General features: G+C 43.7%; 1 protein-coding gene across 1 annotated transcript in view; it reads right to left on the bottom strand.

Annotated features, from left to right (window-relative positions):
* Window positions 1–17,629, bottom strand: part of LOC109887418 (nodal modulator 1) — a 31,282-nt gene that overhangs the window by 11,191 nt on the left and 2,462 nt on the right. The window contains 25 exon segments of the mRNA XM_031831834.1: window positions 271–448; window positions 582–732; window positions 925–1,030; window positions 1,179–1,268; window positions 1,601–1,738; window positions 4,193–4,345; window positions 4,574–4,646; window positions 4,884–4,990; window positions 5,399–5,499; window positions 5,583–5,628; window positions 6,506–6,595; window positions 7,296–7,454; window positions 7,457–7,535; window positions 8,976–9,169; window positions 9,352–9,430; window positions 9,617–9,772; window positions 10,075–10,205; window positions 13,118–13,301; window positions 13,380–13,477; window positions 14,701–14,815; window positions 15,069–15,214; window positions 15,697–15,873; window positions 16,157–16,304; window positions 16,506–16,651; window positions 16,784–16,869. Of these exon segments, the coding sequence (XP_031687694.1) occupies window positions 271–448; window positions 582–732; window positions 925–1,030; window positions 1,179–1,268; window positions 1,601–1,738; window positions 4,193–4,345; window positions 4,574–4,646; window positions 4,884–4,990; window positions 5,399–5,499; window positions 5,583–5,628; window positions 6,506–6,595; window positions 7,296–7,454; window positions 7,457–7,535; window positions 8,976–9,169; window positions 9,352–9,430; window positions 9,617–9,772; window positions 10,075–10,205; window positions 13,118–13,301; window positions 13,380–13,477; window positions 14,701–14,815; window positions 15,069–15,214; window positions 15,697–15,873; window positions 16,157–16,304; window positions 16,506–16,651; window positions 16,784–16,869 (3,131 nt within the window).

Raw genomic sequence — 17,629 nt, 5'->3', positions numbered from 1 at the left:
TGGAAAAATCCTGTTTCGTTGTATTTTGAGGGTAACATCGCTAAGAGCTGATCTCACGTAAATAGGACTGGAAGTAGGATGAAGTTGCCCATAGACACTGATCATAGATCACTTTAGTATGCTTTCTTCACCCTTATAGGGATATGATTCAGAGCAGCTAAGCTGATCCTAGATAAGGGACTAAGGGCAACTTCGCTCAATACAACCAAAGCCACCAAAATACAGACAATTCATCTCATAGTCAGAACAAGCTGTATTTCTGTAACGTACGGTAACACTGTAGTCTCCAGGTTTGGCATGGAAGCAGAAGGCCCCCTGCTGGTCTGAGTCGGTGGTGAGGGTGGCGGTGTTGTCCTGTCCCAGGGGAGTGAGGGTCACCTTGTAACGCCCCTGCTGCTTCAGGCTCTCTGGCAGACGGGTGATAGCGATCTGACCACACACGCTGAACCTGGAGAGGGGGATGAGAATGACATTTATAATTTATAATGCTTCAACAAAACAACCACGTAGCTGTTATGTCAGATGCATGTTATGATTATAGATGGGGGCATCAATAGGACACATTGAAAGTCGAAACTCACCCAGCAGTGATGATGTCAGGGAGTTGAGGCGTGTTGGGAGCTATCTTCACTGTGATTGGCTCAAAAAACATGAGGTCCTTGTGCGTGCGGAGGGTGTAGGTACCGGTGGTCATATTCTCCAGGCGGTAGGAGCCGTCCTCTTTGGTCAGAACTGTTAGAAAGGAAGAAAGAGAGGGAGGAAAAGGGAGAGAGGAAGAAAGGGTTCGGCAGAAGGACAATCCCAACGCAAATGAACATAGCATGTCTCCACGTTAATCAAACAATGTCATCTCTGATATTTCTCCTCCGAATTTGAACACAGATAATAGAAGTGAAATGGGGTGGTGGATGTCACTATGGTTACCTTTGATCTGGTTGTTGAGGGTTACCGTGGCGTCAGGTACCCCGTCCCCCTCCAGGCTGTTGAGAACCCTGCCGGTCACAGAGAAACCCATGACACGGAAGATGGGCTACAGAGAGAGAGAAACACAAAACACGACACCTCCAGAGTCATGTACAGTACCATAACCTCTGTTAATCACATGACAAAGGCCAATTCTGTACAATTTTAACCCATAAGTAGCAGCCAAGCAGGAAGCTGGAGCACTGTAAACTTACCTCCAGCTTCAAGCTGTTGTGCTCCACCCTGAAGTCCATTCTGGAAGGTGCCACGTCAAATGTGATCCTCTCTCCCCTGTAGAAGGGAATCTGAAACACAGACAAATTAGTCCAACATAGTCAAAGTGAAGGACAAGAAACCAGACTAAGTACATAATACATTATTTTTATATAGAACCTGTATAGAGCCCTCCAGATTTTTGAACAGAGCCTTTCAGATCCCAAGGATATTTTACACATTAAAGACAACCTAAGAACACCAACAGCACTATTTCAGCAACACACATTAATTGGGAGGGATATGTGCTGAATAAGTAGTCTTCAAAAGGCCTTTTCACAGAGCATTTTCTTAGCCCAGGGCTAATTTGCCATGAGATAAGTGCAGTGTGAACAACATGAGTGTGTTGTGGTGGCCATCTTACCACAGTGTAGTCTCCGCTGGCCAGTGAGGGGAAGGAGAAGATGCCGTCCTCTTGGGACAGGGCGCTACACTGGTAGACCAGGGAGTCATCTCCAGACTCGGCTCCATCCACTGGGGCTGTGTCACAGCCACTGACGTCCTAGGAAACACAAGAAATACACATATTAGAGGGAATTTTATACATTTCAAATTTAACTAGGCAAGTCAAATTCTTATTTACAATGACGGCCAACACCGGACGACTCTGGGCCAATTGTGCGCCGCCCTATGGGACTCCCCATCACGGCCGGTTGTGATACAGCCTGGATGCAAGATAAGTATTACATATATCTGAAACTTGAAATTCCCGTTTTGAGTAAAAACTGTATGTATCCGTCTGGGTTACTACAGTGACGGGAAAAAGTATTTGATCCACTGCTGATTTTGTACTTTTGCCCACTGACAAAATAAATGATTTGTCTATAATTTTAAATGGTAGGTTTATTTTAACATTGAGAGACAGAATAACAACAACAAAAATCCAGAAAAACACGTCAAAATTTTATAAATTGATTTGCATTTTAACGAGGGAAATAAGTATTTGACCGCTCTGCAAAACATGACAGCTCACAGATTACTGCACCTGTACATAGCCCACCTATAATTTAGCCCAAACAACTACCTCTTTCCCAACTGTATTTAATTTTAATTTATTTATTTTGCTCCTTTGCACCCCATTATTTTTTATTTCTACTTTGCACATTCTTCCATTGCAAAACTACCATTCCAGTATTTTACTTGCTATATTGTATTTACTTTGCCATCATGGCCTTTTTTGCCTTTACCTCCCTTCTCACCTCATTTGCTCACATTGTATATAGACTTGTTTATACTGCATTATTGACTGTATGTTTGTTTTTACTCCATGTGTAACTCTGTGTCGTTTTATCTGTCGAACTGCTTTGCTTTATCTTGGCCAGGTCGCAATTGTAAATGAGAACTTGTTCTCAACTTGCCTACCTGGTTAAATAAAGGTAAAATAAAATAAATAAATGACTTAGTACTTGGTGGCAAAACCCTTGTTGGCAATCACAGAGGTCAGACGTTTCTTGTAGTTGGCCACCAGGTTTGCACACATCTCAGGAGGGATTTTGTCCCACTCCTCTTTGCAGACCTTCTCCAAGTCATTAAGGTTGAGGCTGACGTTTGGCAACTCGAACTTTCAGCTCCCTCTACAGATTTTCTATGGGATTAAGGTCTGGAGACTGGCTAGGCCACTCCAGGACCTTAATGTGCTTCTTCTTGAGCCACTCCTTTGTTGCCTTGACCGTGTGTTTTGGGTCATTGTCATGCTGGAATACCCATCCACGACCCATTTTCAATGCCCTGGCTGAGGGAAGGAGGTTCTCACCCAAGATTTGACGGTACATGGCCCCGCCCATAGTCCCTTTGATGCGGTGAAGTTGTCCTGTCCCCTTAGCATAAAACCACCCACAAAGCATAATGTTTCCACCTCCATATTTGACGGTAGGGATGGTGTTCTTGGGGTCATAGGCAGCATTCCTCCTCCTCCAAACACAGCGAGTTGAGTTGATGCCAAAGAGCTCCATTTTGGTCTCATCTGACCACAACACTTTCACCCAGTTGTCCTCGGAATCATTCAGATGTTCATTGGCAAACTTCAGACAGGCATGTATATTTGCTTTCTTGAGCAGGGGGACCTTGCGGGCGCTGCAGGATTTCAGTCCTTCACGGCGTATTGTTACCAATTGTTTTTTTGGTGACTATGGTCCCAGCTGCCTTGAGATCATTGACAATATCCTCCTGTGTAGTTCTGGGCTGATTCCTCACCGTTCTCATGATCATTGCAACTCCACAAGGTGAGATCTTGCATGGAGCCCCGGGCCGAGGGAGATTGAGTTATTTTGTGTTTCTTCCAATTACGAATAATAGCACCAACTGTTGTAACCTTCTCACCAAGCTGCTTGGCGATGGTCTTGTAGCCCATTCCAGCCTTGTGTAGGTCTACAATCTTGTCCCTGACATCCTTGGAGAGCTCTTCGGTCTTGGTCATGGTGGAGAGTTTGGAATCTTATTAATGGATTGCTTCTGTAGACAGGTGTATTTTATATAGGTAACAAACAGAGATTAGGAGCACTCCCTTTAAGAGTGTGCTCCTAATCTCAGCACGTTACCCGTATAAAAGACACCTGGGAGCCAGAAATCTTTCTGATTGAGAGGGGGTCAAATACTTATTTCCCTCATTAAAATGCAAATCAATTTATAACATTTTTGACATGCGTTTTCTGGATTTTTTGTTGTTGTTATTTCGTCTCTCACTGTTCAAATAAACCTACCATTAAAATTATAGACGAATCATTTCTTTGTCAGTGGGCAAACGTACAAAATCAGCAGGGGATCAAATACTCCCCCCCCCCTCACTGTATATCATAATTTAACCATTCATGAGGTATGCTTCATAGACAGCTTCATAGACAGCCAACATTAAGGATAAAATATCACTGTAGTGTATCACAATATGTACAGAAATACAGCAGACTGGACACCACCGCTCTTTCAATTTGCCATTCAATTCAATACAAATATATTTGACCTCCTTCTTCACTGTGGCAGAGTAGAGGAGGAAGGTGACTTTTTTCATGGGCTCCCCATCACTCCGGACCTCCCCAGAGACATCGTACCCTCCCACCACCAGATGTTCTGCAGCCACTGCATTGGCACTGGACACACGCACTGACGTAGCGCTCTGTGGAAAGACAACGCAAAATGATTGTGAATCATTTGGACGTTTTTTCTCCAATTCTTTTGCATAGTTTACACTACCTGTAATCACTTATGTTCTTACTCTGCTTGCTTATATTACTTGTGCAATAGGATTGAGTTCCAATTGCATCCACCTAAAACTGTGCCAATAACACCTACAGCTGCACTTTGAGATGGCTTGAGATCATGAGCCATGCAGAAAGATACTCACCTGCTCCAAGGTCCAGGATGGATGAGAAGCAATGATGTCATAACTTCCAGGAAGTACTTTGGAGAAGGTGTACCTGTGAAATGACCCAAAACAGTCTGTGTTAGAAGCCTAGTGCTTGTACCACCCCCACGTATATTGTCCTGATACAAAACAACAGCGGATGTGTACAAAAGCATTAGCATTGATATGAATGGCTTGAGTTGCCACTACTGAAAGAAAAGCCAGTGTGTTAGTTTGTGTTGTAAGGGGTAGTTATATTGCCTTGTAGTTTAAAGCAACGCTGTTATGAGTTTGAGGAGCGGTCCCTTACTTTCCTCCAGGCTGAGTGAGCACAGTCTGCAGCTTTTCTCCTGTTCCCTCCCTGGTCAGGCTGATCTCCACCCCAGCTGGGCCCAGGAGTTGGCCTTTACTTAGCACCTGGGACATACACAACACATTAACGCCACAACAAAGTAAACAATTATTTCAGAAATGCACATACTGCATATCCGGTAAGTACTAACACTAAACAACCATTTAAAAAAAAGTGTCAGATCTCTGTGCCATTCTGTTTAGTCAGTAAATAGTGATGTATTGAGTCTTTGGGGGGGGGGGGACGTAGTCTAGCGGTTAAGCGTGTTGGGCCAGTAACAGAAAGGTCGCTGGTTTGAATCCCCAGGCTGACTAGATAAAAAAAATATGTTGATGTGCCCTTGAGCAAGACACTTAACCCTAATTGCTCCAGTAAGTCGCTCTGGAGAAGAGCATCTGCTAAATGACTCAAATGTAAATGTATTTTAGCCAGCACCATCCCCACAAGGCCTATTGAAGAAGAGTTCCTCTCACCGTTCCAGAGACAGAGAAGCCAGTGAAGACAAAGTTGATGTCCTGCTCCTTGGTGCAGATATCATTGACCCCATCCACATAGAGGTCCACACTGCTGGGCTCTGCAAAAACACAGACAGAGTGTTATGTTACAGCACTGCTGGCAATACACAAGAGCTACAAATACACATGAAATTATCCTTACCAAAGCTCCACCCAAGAGGAGGCTCAATCTTCAACACAAAATCTCCCTGTGAATAAGACAGAGTCAAATATTAGCAGAATTGCTTCTATGAATCAGAGAGTGGACGACTCCTCTCTCGTCTCTAAAATGTAGGCTCTAACAGTCCCATCACAAGTCAAACTGTTGAATAAACGTAATTTGAACGTACTTTGCCTGTTGTCCACTGATTTTGTCCCTATAAAAAGGAGGTAATCTGAGACAAAATATCCAGAGTAATGTTATTAACCCGACTTTCAGTATGCTGGGCTGTATGTCGGTTTGTATTTTCAATGCTGACTCAATTCACATGCGACGCTGCACAATATGTCAACAATGCCGAGTTTAACCGAAGCAGACTGAACTGTGTCCCACGCAATCAACTGGCAAATTTCACAAGCACTTTCAGCTGATTGCGAGGTAACTGTGCTTTGGTCGACAACATTAAGCTACATTCGGCTATTGTTTGACGTTGTGCATCACGTGAAATGCGTCAGGAGGTGGGAAATACAAGCAACAGAACCGCTGCCGCAAAAAGTGGGGTAAACAGCCCTTTACTGTGGCTACCCCATCTCCACCTGATACCCCCAAAAGGACCAATAGCACGGACAACTGGTAAAGTAGGATTAAATAGAATTGTATTCAACATTCTGTCTTGTAGAGACTACTGCGTCTTTTTTACAGCGACTTCTTTCAGACTGATATCCATGAAGTAACCAGGGAAACAGTCTGAGGTTTAGACAAACCAATGCCATACTCCTACTATTGCATTTTCATATGTATCAATACCACAGGAGGCTGGTGGGAGAAGCTATAGGACGGGCTCATTGTAATGTCTGGAATGGAATAAATTAAACCGTATCAAACGTACGGAAACGCCTGCCTACTCGGATCAATACATTCATTACCTTGTCATAGAGGGGAATCATAAAGTATCCATTGATGGGAGCACAGTCCGTCTGATATTTCAAAGACCCTTGTTTGGTGTACACTTTAATCTGTGAGAGACAAGAAAGACGAGATGTATTTAGCAATGCACAAACACAACCAAAAAGGCAAAAGCATGATTTCATGCGATGCATGTTGGACAGTACTATAGGCTCTTGCGGTCAAGTAGTTAATCAGCGAACGTGAATGACTTGCACCGGCAGTCATTAGGGTGAGGGTGGTCCAGTATGAGATGATTTGACTAAACAGTAATCCTATTATTGTAAATGGTGTGTGGATGGTGCAATACCTCGTCAGTACAGTGGGGTTTAAGTGGACTGGCAACTAGCCAGGTCAACTTTAGCAAGCTAGCTAACGTTAGCTAGCCAGTGCGTAAACTACGTAAACATTCGCTCGGAGTTTTAAACGTAGAACGGACTTAAAATCAGTGAAATACATTTTGCAACATTTAAATAGCTGCAAGTTGCGTTTGATGTGTTTTGTAAGGATAGCTAGTTAGTACAATGCTATGTTAACTAGTTATCTAACAAGTTCTGAATTTCGACATGGTTGTGCACGAGAAACCAGCAACATAGATCAGAGATGGCTCGTGAGATTAGTGTGGCAAATCAGAGAGTTAGCTAGATCATCTTACTAGCCACCTTGGGGCTAATGTTATTTCATTCAAACTCAACTGTCTTTTCATCACTCAAGACTCCCAGCAATATCCTGTCTCCGCCTACTAAGGTAGTAGGCCGTCTCTGCACTCACCTCGATCAGCGAGTAGTTGATTTCAACGTCGGATTTCACGAACCCTCCGCAGGCCACCACAATGTCATCAGCTGACACTGTAATAAACTGGCAGCAGATGATTCCAAATAATATCCAGAACACTGTCATGTCTGCCGGTTCCGTTATTCCGAGCATTCGCCAGAAGATTTTTCTGGACAACCGAATTGACAGTGCACGCTGCCTCCGGTTCCGTAAACTGCGCTGTTGAAGGAGCAGTAGCTACCTATTCTGGAGGCGTCGACACCTGCTGGTGCGGAGGTGACATAGATTAAGTATGTACTTTTGTAAATGTTGGGTGCCTATTCAAATATGAACAGAATCTTGTCTTTTGGGTTTCCCTACTGAACAAATTAAACTAGTTATATTCACACAAAGTATGACAACAAATAACATACGTTTTAAATACTTGCATTATTTATTTACCTTTTCCAGCCACAATTCAATAAGCAATAAGGCCCGAGGGGGTGTGGTATATGGCCAATATACCACGGCTAAGGGCTGTTCTTAAGCACCACGCAAAGCGGAGTTGGCCATATACCACAAACCCTTGACGTGCCTTATTGCTATTATAAACTGTTTACCAAAGTAATTAGAGCAGTAAAAAGACATGGTTTGTCTAACCCGTGGTATACAGTCTGATATACCACGGCTGTCAGCCAATCAGCATTCAGGGCTTGAACCACCCAGTTTATAACAATGAATAACACACAGATTTTGGAATTAGAAAACTTTTGCCAAAATGACATCTTACTAGTTGATTCAAATGTAACAGTTCACTCATAAACAATGGTTTGCAATGAATAAAACAACACTTCCCCTTTATGGAACACAGGCAGTGGAGACAGAGTACAGGAAAAAAAGTATTAGTTCAGTTTGGTATGTAGCAGAAGTTGGGACAGTAGATCTCAAATACATTGTGAAATATTAAATCACATGTAGCATGTCATGGTCATTAAAAGTTAATACTTAAGAGTTAATGGAAATAGTAAACAAGAGATTAAGGAATATAAGTTTACACAAATTAATACAGTATACCTTTAAAATATAAACAAGAAAGGTCACATTTAAAGTGCAAGAAGAATGTTTAGTGTTTATAGGCGTTGGAGTGGAACAATATGGCATCAGCTTTGATTTTTTGTATTACTTAGAAGGGCAATTCAAAGCTTAATAGTGGTTATTGTCATTAGAGTCCTTGGAAGGAAAAAGGTAATAGTCAGCAGAATTATCATCATGACATCACATATAGTAATGTTTATGGTAGGCTACATATAGTAAACAACAAACAGGACAAGAAATTTTCCACAAAAGGCAGTAAATAGCTATTTTGCCAGCCTTGAGTTCAAACTATTGGTCCAATATTGTAAAACTGTGCTTGTTAAACATTTGAACATTCACAGATCTCAACATGCGTTGGATCAAAACCAAAAGAGCCTTGATAGGCAAAGCGAATCCCCCAGTTGCATAGTGTTCCTCAAATCTTGTGTCTGCCAGTGGTAGGGCTGGTTTCCTAGACACAGATCGAGCCTGGTCCCTGGACTAAAAAGCTATTTTAATGGAGATTCTCCATTGAGCATGCATTTTAGTCCAGGTCTAGACTTAATATATGTCTGGTAAGCCAGCACCTATAGTGTATGCCAGTAAACAGCCAGTTACAAGGGCCTAATCCTAGCAATTCAGACATGAGTAGCAGAGTCCGGGGGTGGCTGGACCAGGAAGATCCCAGAGTTGGAGCGGTAGCTGGGGCTGACTCTGTCTGAGGAGTGGGACTGGAATCCCGAACCTGTGGATCTAATAGCACAGGTCCTCTGGGCCTGGCACAGCTTCTGGATCAGGAAACGCTTGTCTCGCCCATCCTGGCCGAACAGGGAGAAGAGGGTTAGTGCCTAAATTAACCCTATAACAATGTTATGCCAGATAACTAGGACCTAGATTTTTTCTGGTCAGGAAAATAATCCTGTCCCTACAGCTAAGTCCTATGAAGCTACTGTGCAGTAGAGTTGTGCAGCCATGTAGACTGGTTACTGTAGCTACTCACCATGACTAGCTGTTCCCTCAGTTGGTTGATCACTCGCTTGTGCGCTCCAGCTAGAGCAATGACATAAAACATGGCCAGGCTGAGGGAGGAAAGAGACAACGGTTAACAAAGGAGAATTTTGATAGCCCTTTGTGACGTGTTGATGAAAAGAGGGTTTTATAAATATATTTTATTGATTGATTGGCTGAAACCACAATCTATCGGCCTGGATATCAAATGACAATGAACTGTAGACAGGAGTGATATCATTGGCCGGAACCCGTACCATGTGATGACAAAGAGGGAGACGGCGAAGGCCTCAGAGGAGATGGCCAGGAGGAACGTGCGTGCTCCTGCAGGCAGCTGGGACACCGTCCGGGGGAGCACCTCCCAGGATGTGGTGTAGTTAACGAAGGGACCACAGGCCTGGGAACAGCTGATCCTGATAAGGGAGAAACGGAAGGGTTAGTTTATGTACCCAACAACTGATCTAGGAGCAGATTGATACTATTTTCACACTATGGTGCCAAGCCAAACTGTACTGTGCGGACTCAAATATTTCCTTTCCAGACCAGTTTCAGCAACAGTAGAGCAGTACAGCTAAGCTAAGCTCAGTTAGGCTCATCAGTGTGAAAAGGGTATGAGATTGGTGCATGGTGCGTTTCAGTGCAACTAGCCATATTGATGGTTATCTATGGAAATAAAGATGCATGCATGGTAGGCTAACTGCTGCCATGTACTCACTGTGCGATGCCAATGGTGACAGGTACACAGGCCAGTGCCAGGCCAATCAGCAGCACAGCCAGGAAGAAGAAGTTGGAGCTGGAGGCTCGGAACGGACGTGTGGCCGGGCGGCAGTTATTCACCAGGGTCACCTGCAGGGTAGACAATACATACATTCATCAACATATTTGTGGGTGAGAATTCCCTTTCAGTCATTTCAGTCAACATAATGCACACCGGTATGGGATATTCCTTTTCTCTATCAATTGGGTGAAGGAATTAGGATAAGGAAATATCCTGACCTACACTATGAATTATGAGGTACAGTCTCGCTCAACTCAATCAGTTACCTAGAGTATGTAACCCGAGGTTTAGACCCAGCTAAAACCATACGCTACAACCAAAAACATAAACAGTCATTCATATCAAATCAAATTTTATTTGTCACATACACATGGTTAGCAGATGTTAATGCGAGTGTAGCGAAATGCCTGTGCTTCTAGTTCCGACCATGCAGTAATATCTAACAAGTAATCTAACCTAACAATTTCACACCAACTACTAAGTGTAAAGGAATGAATAAGAATATGTACACAAAAATATATGAATGAGTGATGGCTGAACAGCATAGGCAAGATGCAGTAGATGCTATAGAGTACAGTATATACATATGAGATGAGTAATGTAGGGTATGTAAACATTATATAAATTGGTATTGTTTAAAGTGTCTAGTGCTACATTTTTTACATCAATTTTTCCAGTATTAAAGTGGCTGGAGTTGAGTCAGTATGTTGGCAGCAGCCACTCAATGTTAGTGATGGCTGTTTAACAGTCTGATGGCCTTGAGATAGAAGCTGTTTTTCAGTCTCTCGGTCCACCCTTTGATGCACCTGCACTGACGTGGCCTTCTGGATGATAGCGGGGTGAACAGGCAGTGGCTCCGGTGGTTGTTGTCCTTTGATATTTTTGGCCTTCCTGTGACATCGGGTGGCGTCACAGGTATCCTGGAGGGCAGGTAGTTTGCCCCTGGTGATTTGTTGTGCAGACCTCACTACCATCTGGAGAGCCTTACGGTTGTGGGCGGCGTAGTTGCTGTACCAGGCGGTGATACAGTACGACAGGATGCTCTCAATGGTTCATCTGTAAAAGTTTGAGAGGGTTTTTGGTGACAAGACGAATTTCTTCAGCCTCCTGAGGTTGAAGAAGCGCTGCTGCCCCTTATTCACCACACTGTCTGTGTGGGTGGAGCATTTCAGTTTGTCCGTGATGTGTACGCCGAGGAACTTCATACTTTCCACCCTCTCCACTGTCCGTCGATGTGGATAGGGGGCTGATCCCTCTGCTGTTTCCTGAAGTTGTTTTGTTGACATTGAGTGTAAGGTTATTTTCCAGACACCACACTCCGAGGGCCCTCACCTCCTCCCTGTAGGCTGTCTCGTCGTTGTTGGTAATCAAGCCTACTACTCTTGTGTTGTCTGCAAACTTGATGATTGAGTTGGAGGCGTGCCTAGCCACGCAGTCATGGGTGAACAGTGATTACAGGAGAGGGCTGAGAACTCACCTTTGTGGGGCCCCAGTGTTGAGGATCAGCGGGGTGGAGCTCTTGTTAATTACCCTCTCCACCTGGGGGGCGGCCCGTCAGGAAGTCCAGGACCCAGTTGTACAGGGCGGGGTCGAGACCCAGGGTCTCGAGCTTGATGACGAGTTCAGAGGGTACTATGGTGTTAAATGCTGAGCTGTAGTCGATGAACAGCATTCTCACATAGGTATTCCTCTTGTCCAGATGGGTTAGGGCAGTGTGCAGTGTGATTGCGTCGTCTGTGGACCTATTGGGGCGGTAAGCAAATTGGAGTGGGTCTAGGGTGTCAGGTAGGGTGATATGGTCCGTGACTAGTCTCTCAAAGCACTTCATGATGACGGAAGTGAGTGCTACGGGGCGGTAGTCATTTAGCTCAGTTACCTTAGCTTTCTTGGGAACAGGAACAATGGTGGCCCTCTTGAAGCATGTGGGAACAGCAGACTGGGATAAGGATTGATTGAATATGTCTGTAAACACACCAGCCAGCTGGTCTGCGCATGCGGCAGGGTAGCCTAGTGGTTAGAGTGTTGGACTTGTAACCGGAAGGTTGTGAGTTCAAACCCCCGAGCTGACAAGGTACAAATCTGTCGTTCTGCCCCTGAACAGGCAGTTAACCCACTGTTCCCAGGCCGTCATTGAAAATAAGAATGTGTTCTTAACTGACTTGCCTGGTTAAATAAAGGTCAAATTAAAAAAAAAAAATCTAATGCTCTGAGGACGCAGCTGGGGATGCCGTCTGGGCCTGCAGCCTTGCGAGGGTTAACCTGTTTTAATGTTTTACTCACGTTGGCTGCAGTGAAGGAGAGCCTGCAGGTTTTAGTAGCGGGCTGTGTCAGTGGCACTGTATTGTCCTCAAAGCGGGCAAAGAAGTTGTTTAGTTTGTCTGGGAGCAAGACATCGTGGTCAGCGACGGGGCTGGTTTTTCGTTTGTAGTCCGTGATTGACTGTAGACCCTGCCACATACCTCTCATGTCTGAGCCGTTGAATTGTGACTCTACTTCGCCTCTATACTGACGCTTAGCTTGTTTGATTGCCTTGCGGAAGGAATAGCTACACTGTTTGTATTCGGTCATGTTTCCAGTCACCTTGCCCTGATTAAAAGCAGTGGTTCGAGCTTTCATTTTTGTGCAAATGCTGCCATCAATACACGGTTTCTGGTTGGGGAATGTTTTAATAGACGCTGTGGGTACAACATCACCGATGCACTTGCTAATAAACTCGCTCACTGAATCAGCGTATTCATCAATGTTGTTCTTCGACGCTATGCGGAACATATCCCAGTCCACGTGATTGAAGCAATCTTGAAGGGTGGAATCCGATTGGTCGGACCAGCGTTGAACAGACCTGAGCACGGCTGCTTCCTGTTTTAGTTTCTGTACCTTCCTGATGCCTTTACTGTACTGTATTACATAGAACTACAATTATGGCCATCGGCCCACCTATACCAGTACATTGATACGGTCTAATATTTCTATGGTATGTTACCTTTTTGATGTAGAAGATGATGAAGTACTTGATGGTGCAGATGGCGGGCAGCAGGGGGCAGTAGAACGTCCCGATCCAGCAGATGGTCTGGCCATACACAATCCCCAGGACGTTCTGGGGGATGGCAAACTCCTGCTGGCCCCACCACTTGGCCAGGCCGCAGTCACAGTAGTCCACTATGAGTCTGGGGGGAGGGGGGAGAGGGAGAGAACTGTCAGAAGAGGAGATGAGAGAAGAGGAGAGAAGAGAAAAGATGACTTACTTCCTAGGGAACTCCACAAAGACAGTGACGGCACAGATGATGATGAAATCAAAGATCATGAGTTTGTACATCTCCTGGCCCACGCGAGACTCCCAACACTATAGGCAGAGGTAGAATTATATGAGATCATAGTAACGTCTAATATCAATATGTACAGTACCAGTCAAAAGTTTGGACACACCTACTCATTCCAGGGATTTTCAATATTTTTACTATATTGTAGAATAATAGTGAAGACATCATAACTATGAAATAACACATATGGAATCATGTAGTAACCAAAAAAGTGTTAAACAAATCAAAATATATTTTAGATTAGAGTTTCTTCAAAGTAGCCACCCTTTGCCTTGATGACAGCTTTGCACACTCTTGGCATTCTCTCAACCTGCTGGATGAATAGATTTTTGCATTCCAGGTGACTACCTCCAGCTTCATGAGGTAGTCACCTGGAATGCATTTCAATTAACAGGTGTGCCTTCTTAAAAGTTCATTTGTGGAATTTCTTTCCTTCTTAATGCATTTGAGCCAATCAGTTGTGTTGTGACAAGATAGGGGTGGTATACAGAAGATAGCCCTATTTGATAAAAGATCAAGTCCATATTATGGCAAGAACAGCTCAAATAAGCAAAGAGAAATGACAGTACATCATTACTTTAAGACATGAAGGCCAGTCAATACGGAATATTTCAAGAACTTTGAGCGTTTCTTCTAGTGCAGTCGCAAAATCCATCAAGCGCTATGATGAAACTGACTCGCATGAGGACTGCCACAGGAAAAGAAGACCCAGAGTTACCTCTGCTGCAGAGGATACGTTCATTAGAGTTACCAGCATCAGAAATTGCATCCCTAATAAATGTTTCACAGAGTTCAAGTAACAGACACCTCCAGGCTGTGTAAGGGCTATTTGACCAAGAAGGAGAGTGATGGAGTGCTGCATCAGATGACCTGGCCTCCACAATCACCCGACCTCAACCCAATTGAGATGGTTTGGGATGAGTTGGACCGCAGCGTGAAGGAAAAGCAGCCAACAAGTGCTCAGCATATGTGGGAAGTCCTTCAAGACTGTTGGAAAAGCATTCCAGGTGAAGCTGATAGAGATAATGCCAAGAAAGTGCAAAGCTGTCATCAAGGCAACGGGTGGCTACTTTAAATAATCTAAAATCTAAAATGTATTTCACACTTTTTTGGTTACTACATGATTCCATATGTGTTATTTCATAGTTTTGATGTCTTCACTATTATTCTACAATGTAGAAAATAGAACGAATAAAGAAACCTGACTGGTATTGTATATCTACGGTAACCTTTGACCTCCACTCACCGGGTAGAGGATGTGGTTGTACCCGCAGACACAGTTGCCTTCCTGGCAAGAGGTGATCTGACCCCAGAGGGAGACGAGAAGCACACAGATACTGGTCAGGCGCATGAACACACACCTGTGGAAAGATTATGACATTACAAAGAAATTACATTGGTGTTAAAATGAAAAAATCTATTCATAAATACCAGGGTGCTACATCAGTATGCAAACTGGAATCGGTGTGAAACATCAAGAGCATCATTCATTGATTTTCACAGAAGAAAGTGCTTGGTTGCCAGGGTTGGTGTAAACTTCATATCAATTCAGGAAGTAAACTGAAAAATGTAATGACTGAATAGAAATAAAACAACCCCAGCCCTGTTGTTTACCTCATGAGAGTGAAGCGGATCTCAAAGGCGGGGGAGTAGTCTTCAAACTGGATGATGAGGGAGAAGATGAGGGGGGTGATGAAGTTGGCCAGGGTGATGACGATGGAAGGCAGATACTCATAGATCAGGTCCAGGATGAAGTTCACCTGTTATGACAATGCGTGTTTGAAGTAAAACAGAAAAGGCACATGCCATTAGGTATACAGTACTGAGGAAGAGAGCATTCATTTCAATAGAACAGCCATTGTGCTCATCCCTCAACCTTTGAAATTGTTGAACGTGTCAGTGTCATTCTGTGTTGATGTGTTTTTTTGTAAAATCGATAAACGTTTTTAAAAAACCACAACCATTGTGCTCCCGAGTGGCCAGTGGTCTAAGGCGCTGCATCTCAGTGTATGTGCTGCTGCAATTCAGCTTTAAGCTTCCATAGTACACATCAAATGAAACTAAACTGAACTAACATGGCTGTTTAAAGGTTTATCACCCTGGTTCGAATCCAGGCTGTATCACATCTGGCCGTAATTGGGAGTCCCATAGGGCGGCGCACAATTGGCCCAGCATCGTCCAGGTTTGGCCGGGGTAGGCCGTCATAAATAAGAATATGTTCTTAACTGACTTGCCTAGTTACCTTAGTCATCTGTGCTTTCTGGGAGAAGTTGGTGGCTATGTAGATGGAGTAGAAACAGGCAGCCAGTACCGCGATCACAAACAGATTCAGGATCAGTCGGATCACGTAGATCCTACACTTCTCCTTTCGTGTCCTGTCTGCCATCTTCTGCTTGATGCGCTCCTCTTCCAAATCAGTCTGTTGACATAGAAAGGACAGAGGAATGAATATAGGATCTCCATTATATGCAGTTATAAGCACTAAAACTGTATATATTAATAAACAAATAAACACAGCTCCTTCTGAAAGGAGTTGTTGAAAAGCAAGTGGTAAACAGAAGTGAACCAATACAGTTATTTTACATTGTATGGCTCTAACTGGAATGTGTGAACTTAGGACTTCAATTCACTTTGTCAATAGTGTTGAATCACATTTCTCCCTGTTGTTTTGAGTCAACCTATACTATCGACTGACAACTCACCTTCAGTTCATAAAGAAGACTGCTCCTCTTGAGCCTGGCTGCGCTGTCGTTGACGATACAGAAGTCCCAGCCGGCAAAGATCTTGTTGCAGAAGCTCTGGAAGCGATCCTCGTCCTGCACCAGTTTACGCTTGAAGCCAGTCGCAGACCTTTAAGGAACGACGAGAAATGCAGATTTGGAAATTGCAAAAAAACGTAAGTATTTCTATAACAGTATATGACTTGCATGACCGGGAAAAACAATTGAACAGTGTGTGCATGATTGAGAGGATGCCTTTTGAGGAGCGTTTTATCCAAAAGACTTGTATAATTGACAAGTCTGAATACAGTAAGATAGGGCACTTTTTTACCTTTTGACTATCCATATGAGACTGAGGAAGAGGTAGGCTATGGTGACCAGCAGGTAGGCCAGAGGCAGGTTGTAGGTGAACTTAGGGAAGTGAATGGTCTCTACCTTGTAGTAACCATAGAAGAGGTAGGTCTGCTCCAGAAAGCCCTTTAAGATGTGAAACAAACAAGGGAGTCATTCTCAGTCCCAGAACATCATCTACAGTGCTATGCAGGCATACAATGAGTGACTGAATTAAATGAATAAGAGGGCGTGGTATATGAGGAGGGTAGTCTGTACCGCCCCTGAGAGGAGGTCTGTGATGTGCTGGTGGAAAACCACCAGGCCACGGCGAGAGGTGCTGGGGTAGTTACTGCACTCGAAGCCTGTGGTTCACAACAGAAGCAACAATATAATATTGGTAAGACATCTATCTAGAAGTCCATTAACAATTAATTTAATATATATATCTATATATATATATATATCATAGATGAGATTAACAATACAACATTCATAATCTAATGTAAAGATGACTGATGCTCTTGATGTCGCAGAACAGCTACATGCCCCATATCTCTCCTCTCTAACTGAACCTTCATGACAACATGGTTGAATGTGGTGTTAATCTCTTACTGACCTACAGTTTACATAAATACTATAGAATTAATGTACAGCAGTGGAGGCTGCTGAGGGGAGGACGGCTCATAATAATAGCTGGAACTGAGCGAATGGAATAGCACCAAACAATGGAAACCATGTATTTGATACCATTACACACATTCTGCTCAATCCATTGCCACAAGCCTGTCCTCCCCAATTAAAGTGCCACCAACCTCCTGTGATGTACATGTCACTGCCAAAATAAAGGAAACACTTCAGCAAAGAGGGATGCGAAGTCTATTGAAAGCAGGTGCTTCCACACAGGTGTGGTTCCTGAGTTAATTCAGTAATTAACATCCCATCGTGCTTAAAGTCATGTATAAAAATGCTTATTATTTTTGCTACCATGGCTAGAAGAAGTGACTTTGACAGACGGGTCTCAAAGGAGCATAGGCGGTTTTAAAGGGCCTGTGCATTTCCTTTATCTTGACAGTTACATGTATAATATGGTCTACTTTACTCTATAACACGTAAAGGCCTGTG

The sequence above is a fragment of the Oncorhynchus kisutch genome, linkage group LG1 (assembly GCF_002021735.2).
Source record: "Oncorhynchus kisutch isolate 150728-3 linkage group LG1, Okis_V2, whole genome shotgun sequence".
Lineage (NCBI taxonomy): Eukaryota > Metazoa > Chordata > Actinopteri > Salmoniformes > Salmonidae > Oncorhynchus > Oncorhynchus kisutch.
This window is presented reverse-complemented; position numbering and strand designations above follow the sequence as displayed.